We start from the raw sequence: 15,193 nt of genomic DNA on the forward strand, positions 1-15,193 counted from the left end.
TGGTCTGCTCTACTTTTTAAGGGGCTCAGGTGCCATTACTGAAATGAAGGGTGAACTGACTGGGACACCATTGATGGTTTCTTTTCCCTGTCTACTCTTTTTTTTTTTTTTAAAGATTTTATTTTTATTTATTTGAGAGATAGAATGAGATAGAGAATGAGATAGAGAGAGAGAGCACAAGGGGGGGGGGGGAGCGGGAGAGGGAGAAGCAGACTCCCTGCTGAGCAGGGAGCCTGATGCGGGACTCGATCCAGGGACTCCAGGATCATGACCTGAGCCGAAGGCAGTCACTTAACCAACTGAGCCACCCAGGCGCCCTTCCCTGTCTACTCTTCAGGGCAATGCAAAGCGGGCATATGATGTGTGAATGCCATGTAGACCAGGACACTTCAGCCCCCAGTGAGGAAACAACAGAGAGAAGAAGAGGTGAGGACAAATGTTCACATGTCACTGTCCAAAGGCTTCGACAGAACATGTGCAGTGTGAGAATTTCCAAAAGCTGACAGACGCTATTTAATAAAAAGAAGTAAAAGAGAAGATTCTTACAGTTTGCTTCACATATAAAGGGGTAGTTCCAGTACATTTTGTAATTATATTCTATAATACAGTAATGATAGATTGTAACATAAGCATAATTACTGCTGAAAATAAAGTTATGAACAAAAGGCTTTAGCAAAGGCTAATTTCAAAGTAAAAATAAGATTTAATCTGAAACATTCTCCTTATTCTAAGTTTTGATAATTCCTGGGACCCTAACTAGGTTCAAATTGAATGATCTGACCAATACTCAGAAGAATCATCATAGCATGTACACAAAATAGAGAATAAAATTTTAATGGTATCAAAAACAGAACTTTTTGGCCAATTTAGTACTTGCTGGAATAAAGTTGCAAAATGTTACTCAGTAACGGACTTAGCTTCTAAATCAAGCCAGAATTACACATACTCTGTATATTACTTGAGTATATACAAGTACATTCCATGATAACATGCAGAGACATGGAAACAAGAAGAGTACTATCAAATCAAGATCACCATCTCTATTGATGAAATAATGAAATCAAAATACCTGTTCAGTAATCCAGAATATCTCATTTTGCCAAGGGGGGTTTTAAGTGTTGCTCTTTTCAAGAATTCAAATAAACTCCATATGGTTAAGTTTGTTTCCTCAACATGAAAAATGAAAAGCAGATAATATAGCTATAGCTATATCTTTTTTTTTTTTTACTCAATTGCAAATTAAAAGGTTTGATAGACTCTACTCTTCTCAGGTAAAAAGGGCTCTTCACATTCTAGTGGTTAAGAATGAATCCCTTAAAGCTCCTAGACATTTGAGTGTGACACCATCTATAGCAATATATGCTCAAGTACCTTTAAAGATACAGTCATATGAGACAGGAGTTTAATTTTCCTGAGAACTAAATTAGACTTATGAAATAAACTAGGGTATGAAAATGACCTGAGTTCACAGGAATCTCTAAATTCGAAAGAGATTGCTTCAGCTTTGCTAAGATTTCATCAAAAGCCTTTTATAGCAAGCATTTCTCAGGGAGTCACATATTTGGTCATGGAGCCTTGGGATCTTTTTAAGCACTAAGAAGAAGTGCTTTCTGTTGTGCAAATTCAATGAAAGGCCAGAATAGACAAGAAGACTGACAGTGCTGTAGGAAAACCTACAGGCGAGCCTATCGATTCCACTACTTTGTAAAGAAAGGAGTAGGTGAGATGTGCAACTGATCCAACTGGGCAGCTAAGAAAACCCTTGTAAGATAGGCGAAGAAAGCACCTTAAGTGGAACCTAGTAGAAGCCACTCGAAAGTGAGGGTTGGTTGGGGTAGAGATGATCTCCTCTAAGTAACTCTCCTCTGTATGTGAGAACCCCAGAACATATTCGAAAAGTAGGGTAAAATATTGGCTTCACAGTCTCTTCTCCAAATTATGCATTGCAACTTCTGTGATTATTATTGTTTGCAAATTAAGAGGTCACATGTGAATTACTAGTCACTACAGCATATAAAAGAATATAGTCTAGCCTCAATCTGAGCTCTTCTGTTTGCTCTGTAATCTAATTCAAGGCACTTTAAAATGTTTTGGTGCCTTAGTGTATTAACACGTAACATGAGAAAAACACTCATTTACTTACCTCAAGGAGCTACCACATAGATGACTGAGTCTTAAAGCACTCTGGGCTCCTCAGATGAAAAGCACTGTGGAGACAATCACAGTGGAGGAAAACTCTCCCAGTGCCTTAGAATCCTGATCTATGTGCCTTGTGTCTCAACCAGGTTTTCTTAAATACTTCACAAGTAAAATGTGTTAGTGGCACTCCATCCCTTTATATATGTTAATTGTTTGGCACACCGATGTTTATATATTTAAAATAGTCGTAGTACTCACTACTCCAAAGTTGTTTACTAGTTGTCCAATAAAGTTAATGAAATGTAGCCACGATGGAGTACTTTGTGTCAAATTTAGAAAACTTTAGCTTTCTCTGAGGTACATGTGACATAATAAAAAGTTCATTTTTTTCAAAATAACTAGTGTTAATTATGTGAAACCACAAGTTTTTAATGAAAAAAATACTGAAAGTATGCCAGTGTCTATATATCCCTCTGAAGAGTATAAAGATGGAGTTTTGAGGAAAAAAGGGTCTTACTGCTATAGAAAACAAAGGTGGTTCTGAAATTGTTCAAAGGAAACATTTTAAAAATGTCATGTTTCACATATTGAAATAAAGCCGTTAGAGGTAATAAATTATAAATACAGTAGTTCAAACATTGTTTCTTTTTTAGCATTAATTTTTCTAAGCAAGTTAAATTCAAAACACTTGAAATCTGTCATCCTCTTGTTTCAAAGAACTATGGAAATAGAAGCTTTCATAGGAATCTACAACAGGGATACCACCAGTGATCTTTACATAGCCTACACTGGACCTTGGCCATTTTAGATTTACAACATATTTTGGTTAATACATTAGATTCAACTTATTAATATGCCTTTATATCTGGAGAAATTAGATTGTGATTTATAACCCAAACTCAATTCTAGGTCGTGCTTGATTTTCTGCAGGGGGTTCTGTCAGATTCATAATTAAAATGATGAAAACTGTAAATAATTTCTTTCAGACTGAAAAAATATTTTTGTTTTTTTAAATAAAGTGCTTTTAAATTTAAATGTTTCTTGCCCTAAACAAAACTGAAACACACATAAACCTGAAATCTCCATATCTTGACACACATATTTTAACAGAAAGAAATCAGTTTTGGGCCATTAATGTCCTTCAAGAGTTCAGATTGGATCTAAATTGGGTTTTGCATTATTGTCGTGCTCATGTTTGTACATGAAGGTTAAAAGAAAGAGGGCAACATCCAAGGAAGACCAATAGGCAGTATGCGACGTAACAGCTGACCAGTAGCGGCTTTCCACAAGTCCTTCTCTGAGTTCAAAATCAATTCTGTGATCCAATTCCACTAAAAAGAAAAGAAAGTCACACAAAGGAGTAAGTATTACAATATGTTCTATATAGACTTCAACTAGAGTTGAGAATAAAAATTTAGCTAACAGAAGTGATTTTCCTAAGTACCTTTTTTTCCTTTAGTGACTTCCCACTCTAAGCTTTTGGGGGAAAAACAACAACAAAAAACAAAAAACCCCAAAAAACACAACACCCAAAACAGCCTCAATAGCTCGGAATTCTCTTTGGTGGAGTCCTTTCTTTTGTATGCTCAGGTCAATATGGAACAGTAAAGGAATAAAACAAAAAAATTCACTTGGTATCACAGAGTATATTTGGAGTAAAGAAATTGGGCTCAAATCTTAGCTTTCCCATTTAATTTTTGTTCCTAATCTAAAATAAGGAAAACAGCCCTCCTGCAAAATTGTTCGCCAGGCTCATATGCAATAATGTCTGGGGGGGTACACAGGTCACTCAAAGGCTCCTTCCCTGGGGAGGGCCTATCTATCACCTCGCTCGGTGGTGACTTTTTGCAGTCCTAGACTCCCCATGTGGCTGCCGTCACACAGCCTGGTCCCCATGCAATCAGCAGGGCCTAACATGCACCTGGGACATACAAGTGCTCACTAAATGTATGATCGATAAAGAATCCACTGGGTGGACAGTTAAACCGGGAGGAACAGTGGTGATCCTTGGGATGAAGGACTTCATTTATAACAATGCTGTCCTCAAACAAATCAGTGAATTCAATCAAGTCTTTTTCTAAAGCCCACAGGAAGCCCTTGCAATACCTGTTAGAGAAAAATCGAGGCTATAAGAGAATTACCAAGGAATAAGTTCTCAGAGATAAAATACTTAGAAAAACAATACTTCGATCTTTAGGAACTCCTTTAAAACAGTCATTGAGCGATATAATATTTTGAAGGAACTCTCTTAAAAACAAAAAAACACTCAGATCTTTGTTCAGAGTGCCAGAAGATGTGGAAAGTAAAAGGTGGCAAATATCAAGGAGGCTCCAACAAAAGTTGGGTTTTGCTTTCTACTGAATTTGATAATTGCAGAGGAAATCGTATTCACTCTAGAGAATGCTTTCATATAAATGTTCAGCTAATGCTTATTTTAAATAGGTACTTTGTGACAAGATCCACTGGTGATTTAAAAATGCATATAGTTGTTACTTTTCTATTCAACTATGCTTTTCTGACAAGAAAAGTCCATGGACCTATCTATACATTTTCAGATAAGGTTACCCTTAAGCAGCATAAATACCAATTAGGTTATAAAACACTTGTAAAATATACTGACATGGGCCTTTTATAATTTTTTTAAACTGCTATTTTTCTCGTTTAAATTACAGTAAGCTAATCCACAATACATCAGAAATAGCTGAAATCCATATGTGGAACTGTGGGGTAGTAACGTCTGAATCTTTTGTCTTTTGAATTCCACGGGACATTTGAGTTTGATTTGTAGGCACATTCTGGCACAACAGGAAGATGAAAAAAGAGGAAACTGGAATTCTCAAGCATGATGAAGAGAAGTCAAACTGGAGTTAGTTATAAAGAAAAGAGGAGAAATAAGAGGAAAAACAGAAGAGATGAGAAAAATACACATTAATATTGGTGAAGACCACCAAGTTATAATTTCTACTTTAAAATGCTACTGTAGAATGTCTTCCTAGTCTAACAGTCTTAAGTCAAATTGTTGTTTTAGAGTCAAAGAAAGGGAAATTTTTTTCTGTTATAGCAAGTATTATTTGGCTTTGATTTTGTGTCCCTGACATTTATTTTTTAAAATTTTTTATTGTTATGTTAATCCCCATACATTACATCATTAGTTTTTGATGTAGTGTTCCATGATTCATTGTTTGTGCATAACACCCAGTGCTCCATGCAGAACGTGCCCTCTTTAATACCCATCACCAGGCTAACCCATCCCCCACTCCCTCCCCTCTAGAACCCTCAGTTTGTTTCTCAGAGTCCGTCGTCTCTCATGGTTCCCTGACATTTATTCTTAAATGCTGTTACTGTCGTGAAACACTGCCTTTCATATACTAGACACTCAAATGCTGAATTTAATTATCATCCTATTATAGCCTTTGTCATTCTCACCTACAGGGACTTACTATCCCTTGCTATTTATCTGTAGGCTGTCCTCATCAAAATGGGACTAATGTAAGGTAGCCAGCCTGTACCCGATCAATCAGTTTTAGTCTCTCATTTTCCTTAAAAGGTCTACAATAGGCCGTCTGGCTGCTAGCGCAGCTGACCTCACATGTGTTGGTTCTGCTGGTGGAGAGATGGAATTAGGTGGGCCCAGGTCTCATCCATTCTCTCCCTTTTATGTAGATCACAGAATTTCCAGGGGAGCAAGGGTCTAGATGGCAGTACCGTTCTTTATGTGCTGTGAGATGTGCTCTTGGCCAAAGTAGGCCCAAATCTATATGGAACTGCCTTGGACCTACTTTCTCATGATTATCACAAATGGGTGGCACAACACAGCTGGTAGTTTTTTCCTAGTTTCTCTCACCGAGTTCGGTCAAAGAGAAAGGAGAACGTAATATCATCACTTTGTCCCTTCTTCTGAGTGCCTGAGGGCTAGAATTCCTTGATCCACAAAGAAAAGACTGCGATCCTGAACGACTGAAGAGAAGTAAAACTGAGAAAAAGACTGTTAGATTTTAACAATCATTAGCAGTTTGCTTATACTGCTTTAAAACATGGGTTCTCTGCTTTTCTGGGGAGTCTCGCATGTAGGCCTCTTTCCCCAAAGTGAAGGTCTGCAATTTATGAAGGATGAATAAAAAATTAAAAAAAAAAAAAATTAAAAAAAAGGGCGCCTGGGTGACTCAGTTGGTTAAGCGACTGCCTTCGGCTCAGGTCATGATCCTGGAGTCCCGGGATCGAGTCCCACATCAGGCTCCCTGCTCAGCAGGGAGTCTGCTTCTCCCTCTGACCCTCCTCCCTCTCATGCTCTCTGTCTCTCATTCTCTCTCTCGCAAATAAATAAAAAATTAAAAAAAAAAAAATTATGAAGGATGGAGGTGAAGTGTCATCAGTACTGTGCTTTCATTAGAGAACTCTGTACAAGGCTTGTCCACATGGATATGGTATTAAACAATATGTGTGAACAGAAAGTTAGCGTCTTAGTATTAAAATGTGTACTAATTGGACAGGTTTCCACTGTTTTAATGGAAACATCTTAACTTTCCTGGAGAGAAATTTTCAAAACCTTAATCTTAACAGTTATCTCGGGGGCACCGGGGTGACTCAGTCAGTTAAGTGTCCAACTCTTGGTTTTGGCTCAGGTCATGGTTTCAGGGTCATGAGACAGAGCCCTGAGTCGGGCTCTGCGCTCAGTGGGGAATCTGTTTGGGATTCTCCGTCTTCCTCTCCCCTCCCCCTCCTCTCGCTCTAACAAATAAATAAATCTTAAAAAAAAAAAAAAAGCTATTTTAAGTAATAATTACGGTCATAATTGCATGATTTTTGGCTACAGGCAGACACCAAGAAAAATACTAGTAAAGGAAATTGTGTTTTCAAATCACTGGCAAAAGATTCTTTCATAATAAAAAAGATTATGCTGAGTTCTTGTTGGTAAATTATGTCTTATTTTTGTGCTGCCTCAGTTCAGCTATACATTTCATGTGGTTAGGTGTCTGACATTCAAGGAATATCTATATTTTGTGAATTGTTGTAATTTCAAATATATTTAAGAATACTCTCCAGCTGTCCTTTATTTGAAAAAACAAGAACTCTGGGGCGCCTGGGTGGCTCAGTCATTAGGCATCTGCCTTGGGCTCGGGTCATGATCTCAGGGTACTGGGATGGAGCCCCGCATCGGGCTCCTTGTTCGGTGGGGAGTCTGTTTCTCCTTCTCCGTCATACCCCCGCCTTCATTCACTCTCGCTCTCTCAAATAAATAAAATCTTAAAAAAAAGGGAAAAAACAAAAACTCTAAAATGAGTTTTGTAATCAGTTTTCATATCTGCCAGAATAATTTCCCAATATTAATCTATCCTGAAAGATACTCAAAATACCTCATGTTTGAGAACAGATGGGCTTTATGGGTAAATGTAGGCTCTATGGGTAAATCTTGAATACAAAAAACTCCAGGAGATGGGCAGATTTGTTGGACCCTCTACAATCTGGTTTAAGAAACTTTTCCAATCCTATTTAGAACGATTCCCTTCCATTTAACTAACTTCTGGTTCTCTACATACCCTGTGCTTTGCTTATGCTGTTTTTTCTCCTGAAACATCTTTTTATCTCTGCATGTCCAAATCCTACTTCCACAGAGCCTTTTATGATTTTCCTACATGAAAGCATTTTCTCATTCCCTAGAACTGACAGAGTCCTTTACCTGTACCTTTGTTATGTGGCTCATCATATTCTACCATATACTATAATTATTCATGTAGTTATTCACCTCCCTACTAGAATATATATATATATTCTCTAGAAAATATTTAATTTCAACACCAGCATTTACATCTTTGTGTGCAGTACTGAAGTCTGTTTCATATTGGTATCTTTTCTAGTGACAAGCTTGGTACCTTGACCCATGGTAAACCTTTAACAAGTAATTGTTAAATGAAAAAAAGCAGAGGAAGAGAAATAGAAGCCACACACATATTACCATTTGAGTCAGTTTGGTGTGGTTATAATTAGTGGTCTAGTTGCCTAGATAGTTGGGATCGTTTTAAGATGGCAGATATAAGGGCTACTTGAATGCACGATAAATGAGTGGATTAATTTTCCTTCATCCAATTAAATATGCAAAATGCACAAATCAAATAATTTCTTCATGGATTTCACTAACTATTTACATGAGTGGGGCCAGAGAGAGCACTTATATAAGATCATTCCTTGGGGGGAAATTCATGAAGTTACAGCAACACAAACTATTGCTAGGGAGCAAAAAAACCCGAATCCGTTTGTTATATTAAAATATTGTTTCGGAATTTTTATCGAGTTTTTTTTTCTTTTAAAATAGAAAAAAAAAGTATGGGATATTAACAGTTAAACAGAGAAGTTGTAAAATTAGATGCAGTTAAAAATCCAAGGAAAAACTTGTAACATATTTTTTGTTAAAGACAAATCCAATATTAAAAAAAAAAAAGAAAAAGGAAAAAGAGAGGAGCTGTGGAAAAAGGAATGAAAGTTAATGATAAAGTGATTTTAAACTAAGATAAATCCTTAGTGATACATTTAGAATCTGCTGAAAATTATAAGACTGAAAATATCTCTTACATCCCAAACCACTAATTTTTAAAAGCAACCCTACCCCTCTTAAAGAAGGTTAAATATACCTACAGCCCTAAGGAGTAATGTTACTGACACCTGAAATAACTGGGAATGACTGCATATCTTATATTATGAAACCTTTTTATATCTAAATGTCTTACATGAAAAGAACAGTGAACCTCTCTGAAGCCTTTAGGACAATAAAGAAGGAAAACAGACTAATGCTTTTCTTCCCTCTCTATAAGGTTCCTTCTTTGTAGGAATGTACAGGAGTATCATTTTAGCACACTGAGTGGCTAATCAATACTTGAGTTTCAGGACCACTACTACTTAAGATTAAAAAATACAGGAAGAAAATATATATAAAATAGTCTATAATGGTGACATTCAAGCTGATCTCACAGAAGAACTGATGAAATTTTTCAGTGAGCAGAAGACCTCTAAGTAGATCATTTTCATAGTATTCTGGCGCTATTCCTGACATATACCATACCGAGGGTATTATCTTTATTCTGCATTACATTTTCCGGAAAAAGAAGTTGTGGGAGATTAAAGAACGATTCCTGAAGTCTGAAATCTGTGAAAAAAAAAACACAAGATGCTGTAAAGTGTTGGCTGAAAATACAAGATGCTGTAAAGTGTTGGCTGATGGCTACAAAGGGTCTTCAATGATGTAGTGGTCAAAAGTTAGAATACTACTCCCAAATATGCTGATTAAACCTAGCATACATAAAGAAGTACACACTTTGGTTTTTATGAAGAGCTCTTTCATGGAAAATGTAAGCGTAATTAACTTTGAAATACAATGTCATAATCTGTTGACACCCAGATACCTCCAAAATTTATAGCTCACATAAATTCTAATGTAGAGGCAAAACATGCTAAAAGAAACAGACTTTTTTTTTTTATATATAATATGTTACAAACACAGAGGAGCACAAGAAATGGAACCATAAAACCACCGTATATAAGCCTGGACTTTTCAAAAGAAATGAAGAATAGCTATCTAAGATGCTTCGACTTGATGACAATAAAGCGGTTTCAACGGACAACACACACACACTCTTCAAAGAGAGAAACCCAGATTGATTCATGAATTCAAAGTCTGTGTCCATCTTACCTTCAAAAAGCAAGAGAATCTGAAGCTTCAGAATAAAGGTTATCAAGAAGAACTGAGGCAATCAGTGTGAGCAGAAAGGAAGGAAGCCAGAATCACCTAGTCACGATGACCAAATTCCAGAAAGAAGATTTAAGGAAGAAAGGCTTTATGATTTGCAAGATACAGCAAGTATGACATAAGGAATGTCTAAATCAGGATTACACAGAAAAGTGTATTATTGAAGCAAGTCTGAGAATTAGTAAGGCAAATCTTGTTGAATTTGGTTTAAAACGTGGAATTCTATAGTAGTTTAATTTTAATAGCTACATCGATGTCTAGAGATAAATATATGTTAACCAAGAGTTACCATTAGCTCATATTTAGTGGAGTCTATAGTCGACAAGGTATTTACCATTAGGACCAACAAAGAATTTATATGCAAGAATGACAGAAAGTGTATTGTTAAGCTATCAAAATATAATGATGCAATATAGCTAAGCACCTCTATAACTGCTGTCCTGAAAGAAGAGAGAGGTTTCTCTATTACCGTTTTGAAATTACTATGTTAAACAGTAAAAGACCTAAAAAACAGCTTTCTTCCCTCAGATACTATAGATTCTCTCTTTATGTCTTCATTACCCTTTCTCGGGGGCATTAACATTACAAGGAATTGTGACTTTTTACCTGCCATCTTACAAAATTCTTTGAAAGTATTTCTCCTCGGAAGTTTAGAGTTTTGACCTCGGCATGTCACAATAGAATTTTGTATTTTTACAGTCACATTTCTGGTATTAAATAGAAGTAAAAGCTTAAGTCAGCAATAGTATAGGAACTTATGTAAGAAACTAAAAAATGAATTTTGTACAAATATCAAAGTCTAAAATGAATTTTCTAGGCAGTGTTCAAAAGGCTTACAATTATAAAATTTTCAGTACTCAGAGTCTGACATAAATAGGATTAAGTTAAAAAAATGTTACTGGCCCAAATAGGAATGTCCAAGTCAGGAATGTCCAGGATAATTCCTTCTGGAGTGGGCCTGACTATGGAGAAAGATCCAGCCTCTAGGACTGCCACATCTGAGTTTCCTTTTTAAGTACGTTTTATGGATGGCAATGGATGCTGGTCATTTTAAAATTTAGAGTAGCAGACACAGCAAGAAAATAAGGCTACAAGTATCTGAAATAAAATCTGCTTAAACATTTATTGACAAAAGGAAGGAAAGCTTTCTGCTGGCTATAGTTATAAAAAGCAGCTAGTTTGAGAATCCACATTTCCTTACGTAAATCAATAGAAAAATAGGACTTACTAGTCTTATTTTAATGGACACTTAAATATAAGGTTAAAATTTAGACCCTTGGAATTAGATATATATAATAAATGTGTAAGAGTTTCACAACTATTCAAGATCTTAAACCTTAGAAATCTACTGGAAAAAATTAAATAAAGCTCCATGGTAATGCTAAGTCCAGCATAACTATCCATTCATTCACTTACTTCTTGAATATCTACTTTTGCTAGGTAGCTGGGATAGGATTGAAAGCCATACAGCAGATCCAATACAATAATATAAGCCTGAAAGTCTTATAATTTGGTTGGATGAAGGGAACTGTGGAATTAGCAGCAGGATGGTTTTGGCATAGTGGCTTTTAAAAAGTATCAAGAATATACACAGTATAGGTTTGAAGCAGTTAAATTAATTTTTAAGGCCATATTATAAAAACTCTACTTCATAAAAATCAGGGGGTGCTCACCCCAAAGAGATTTGTTTTATACTTGATGTTTAAGACACCTTGCCACCAGGCCCTGATTACTAATAATTCTTAACTATTAAGTCACCAATGCAGAGAGTAATACTGCATTTACCCGGGAACTTAAAAATATAATCAAAGGAAAACATTTTTTCTTTAAAAGCTAACTTATGCTTTAGATTTAGAGTTGACTGCTCTTGTCAGTATCTTCATCCTCTGTGCCTCAAGTTGTAAGAGATAGGGTATAAACGTAAGGAAAGAAGAGTATAAACTAACATGCAGAATCCAGAAAGCCAGAACTGCTGTGTGGAAGGATCTGTGTTGCAACAGTGGTCGTGGGAAGCGAGGCAACTGGCTTCTTCTCGTCTTCTATTGAGTCTTTTGATGCCTCAGACGACTGTGATGTAGATGAACGTCCAAATCTTGAGAACAACATTCCTCCAAGGCCCTTTCCAATGCTAGCGGCCCCTGTATTTCACACAACAGGGCAGTCAGTCTGTTGAATCAAACCACATACCAAGCTACAGAGCACTATCCACAGTTACAGCCACCTGGCAGAGGAACCAAGCCCTAGTCATATTTTTCCAGGGTGGGAACATAGGAAAACTGCAATTTATATTGTAGGTTTCTAAGTAAAAATGGTGTTGAATAGAATGAGAGTTGTACAAACTGTAGGAATATAGCTTACAAAAAAAAAAAGAATAAAGATTCTATTTTATTCAAGTGATCATTGTTTATTCAAGTGTTTGGTAAGATTAAAAACTTTAATAACAGAACCATGCCATTGACATGGGTATGTATTTATTATTGATATGCTTTACTACTAAAATTAGGTGAATATTTTATAAAAAGCTATCATAAACAATCTGTATGACAAAGTGAAATATCAATGAAACGCCTATTTATAGTGCCATCTTGTGGCATTTTATATTAAGACAACCCGTAACCAAGAGCAATGGACTAATTCAAGTGGCACATAATTGAGCTCCAGGGCTACACCAAACACTGCGGCTGGTGTTGGCAATCATTTAGAGAAATTAAATATCCTTGTTGCCCCCAGGATGGACCCGGTTTGAAAGACTGTTAAGACACAAAGTGGGGGGCGCCTGGGTGGCTCAGTCGTTAAGCGTCTGCCTTCGGCTCAGGTCATGATCCCAGGGTCCTGGGATCGAGTCCCGCATCGGGCTCTCTGTTAGGCAGGAAGCCTGCTTCTCCCTCTCCCACTCCCCCTGCTTGTGTTCCTGCTCTCGCTATCTCTCTCTCTGTCAAATAAATAAATAAAATCTTTAAAAAAAAAAAAAAAAAAAAAAAAAAAGACACAAAGTGGGGAACTCGTTGGCGGGGGCACCCTTAGAACTCAAGTATTCCCTCATTTTACAGATGAGGAAGCAGACCATTAAAAATGATGTGACTTACCCAAGATCTCACAGTAGGTGGCAAGGCCAAGATTAAACTGAGGGTCTTGATTCCCAGACCTTCCCCTGAATATCCAGCTATCTCATAGTCTAAAACTATAAGATCTGATCTAATTAGAGAACGTTTAGGGCTTTTGGCTCTCAGTATGAACAGTGAGAGGGTAGTTAATCCTAAACACCGGGATTAAGTGTTGGATGTTTTGTAATACAGAGAGTATTTTCAAGTACCCCAAATTTAATGCCTATCTAAAAAAGTGCTTATATTTACTGATAAGAAATACTTAAGAGAAATTACCTAATATACTTGCTTTGCCTATATTTGTTATAGATTCCCCATAGTGTCGGCGGGACAAGACTGGTGAGGTCACAGGGCTTGGTATTGTTGAAATGCCTTCATTCTCTGAAATTGAGGTAGGTTCTTTTGCTGGATGGAGAAAGCTTGGCTTCATGTACTCATAAGGTAGAGGATTGGAAGTATTATACCAGTGGATCTGGACAGGTGAAATGTTGCTGTAGTGTTTCAGTATTAACGGTTCTAATCTATAAGCCTTGATTAAAAAAAATTCAAAGAAACACAACATTAAGGCACAATGGTTGGATTTTACTAAACTGTTTATTCTTATTCTATTGCCTGCTCAGCAGACCTTAGGGAATTTAAAAAACCAGGTATTTCTAACATGCATTCCTATTTGTTTACTGTTAATAATATGTAATTGGTCTAATTATATATCCTTAATGATGAGATTATTAAGAAACCAATTAGCGTTGGTCTAAGCTAACAGTGCCTGTTAATTTGTTTTTCAGAGAAACATTCATTTTTATCGTATTCTGATATCATCTAACAATTAGATTTATGTTAGTCTCAACAACAAAGCTGAAGCAGTAAACATAAACTAGAACATGATAAATAAGGTCAATCTGTAATATTTTAGGAGCTCTCAGTAAGCTCTATTTTCAAATAGATTAACATAGTAACAGCACAAATTACATGCTGATACAAGACCATTTGTCTAACGTGAAGAAGGGATTATATAGCAGAAAAGGTAATGAATGGATTTGGCCAATCAGAAGTAGAATTCCCCAAGTTCATATTCCAGCCTCTGTTGCTTATTAAGTGTATGACAGCTACTGAGTTGCAAGGTCTCAGAGACACTGTTTCCTGAGCTATAGGAAGGAGATTAGTGCTTCCTACCTCACAAGGATGTTGAGGAACAGATAACGTTTGTAAATACTGCCTAGCACAGTTCTGACATAAACTTTATTAAAAAAAACTTCACTTAAAAAAGTCACAGGAAAACTATAAAATGAATAATAAAAATAACTTAAAATAATACAATGACTTTGGAGCCCCCCTTTATAATATAACAAAGTTAAGATTATACCCAGAATAGGGTATACAATGAAGAGTTCCCCTATGAACTCTCACTTTCAAGTTATAAGGCAATGAGTAAAATGAATGTATATTAATGAAATACTTAATGTCTAGCTGGGTGTTTTCACATATATTTTACTTAATACCAACAACCTTATGAGGTAAAATATTATCATCTGCAATATACAGATAACAAACAGTCTCAGGAGAGACTTGGCCAAGATTGTGCCGTCTGTATTTGAATCTAATACTAGTTTCCAACTCAGTGAAATTTATTTCTTAAATATAGCATTTTTGATTCTTTAACATATAGGAAATTTTCTAAAATTCTTGTATTTAATCAATGTTATATTTACTTGGTACTAGCTAAAGATCTTTTAAAAGACAAAGCTATTTTTCTGAGAATGAATGCTATTTAAAATGGTTTGTTTTAAATTTAGTTATACCTAACCTTGTCCCCAAAAAGGATTTAAGGAAGCATTTTTCTCATCTAAAAATCTTACTTGGTATTACATGGCCTACCTGGATGCAAGATCACTGGAGTATTTACATTAAAAAATTATTAACAGTACAAACATAAGAGAGAATATAAAAACCTCAAATTTTATAATCCCACCAGGCTAAAATAAATTCATCCATTTTTTCATGTTTAACACATAATATTAAAATATTTTCATTTCTAAGGGGACCTACCAGACACATTTCAATATTGTAGCATGCTTTCGAGAAAGAAGAGTTTAAAGTGGGATTTTAAAATTTATGGTTCCTGGGTTATTGGTATCACAACTGGTAATGGTTTAACAGTTAAGAAGACTCCTGTTCCAGGTATTAATTGTCCAGAGATAATATTTTTCATTAT

At 36.0% G+C, this 15,193-nt stretch overlaps 1 protein-coding gene across 5 annotated transcripts in view; it reads right to left on the minus strand.

Annotated features, from left to right (window-relative positions):
• Positions 1-502: 502 nt before the first annotated feature.
• DDHD1 (DDHD domain containing 1) overlaps positions 503-15,193 on the minus strand; it is a 98,765-nt gene continuing 84,074 nt past the window's right edge. For 3 of the 5 annotated variants that reach the window (XM_045900883.3, XM_045900882.3, XM_045900885.3), the window contains 4 exons: positions 13,258-13,510; positions 11,824-12,015; positions 9,194-9,277; positions 503-3,470 (listed from right to left, as the gene is read on the minus strand). In XM_045900883.3, the coding sequence (XP_045756839.1) occupies positions 3,289-3,470; positions 9,194-9,277; positions 11,824-12,015; positions 13,258-13,510 (711 nt within the window). In that variant the 3' untranslated portion in view covers positions 503-3,288. The remainder of the gene's footprint in view (positions 3,471-9,193; positions 9,278-11,823; positions 12,016-13,257; positions 13,511-15,193) is intronic. The other 2 variants (XM_045900884.3, XM_045900886.3) reach the window with 1 other exon arrangement.

The sequence above is a fragment of the Mirounga angustirostris genome, unplaced genomic scaffold (genome assembly GCF_029215605.1).
Source record: "Mirounga angustirostris isolate CCGP_5_RB_7025 unplaced genomic scaffold, mMirAng1.0.hap1 SCAF_9, whole genome shotgun sequence".
NCBI classification, from domain to species: domain Eukaryota; kingdom Metazoa; phylum Chordata; class Mammalia; order Carnivora; family Phocidae; genus Mirounga; species Mirounga angustirostris.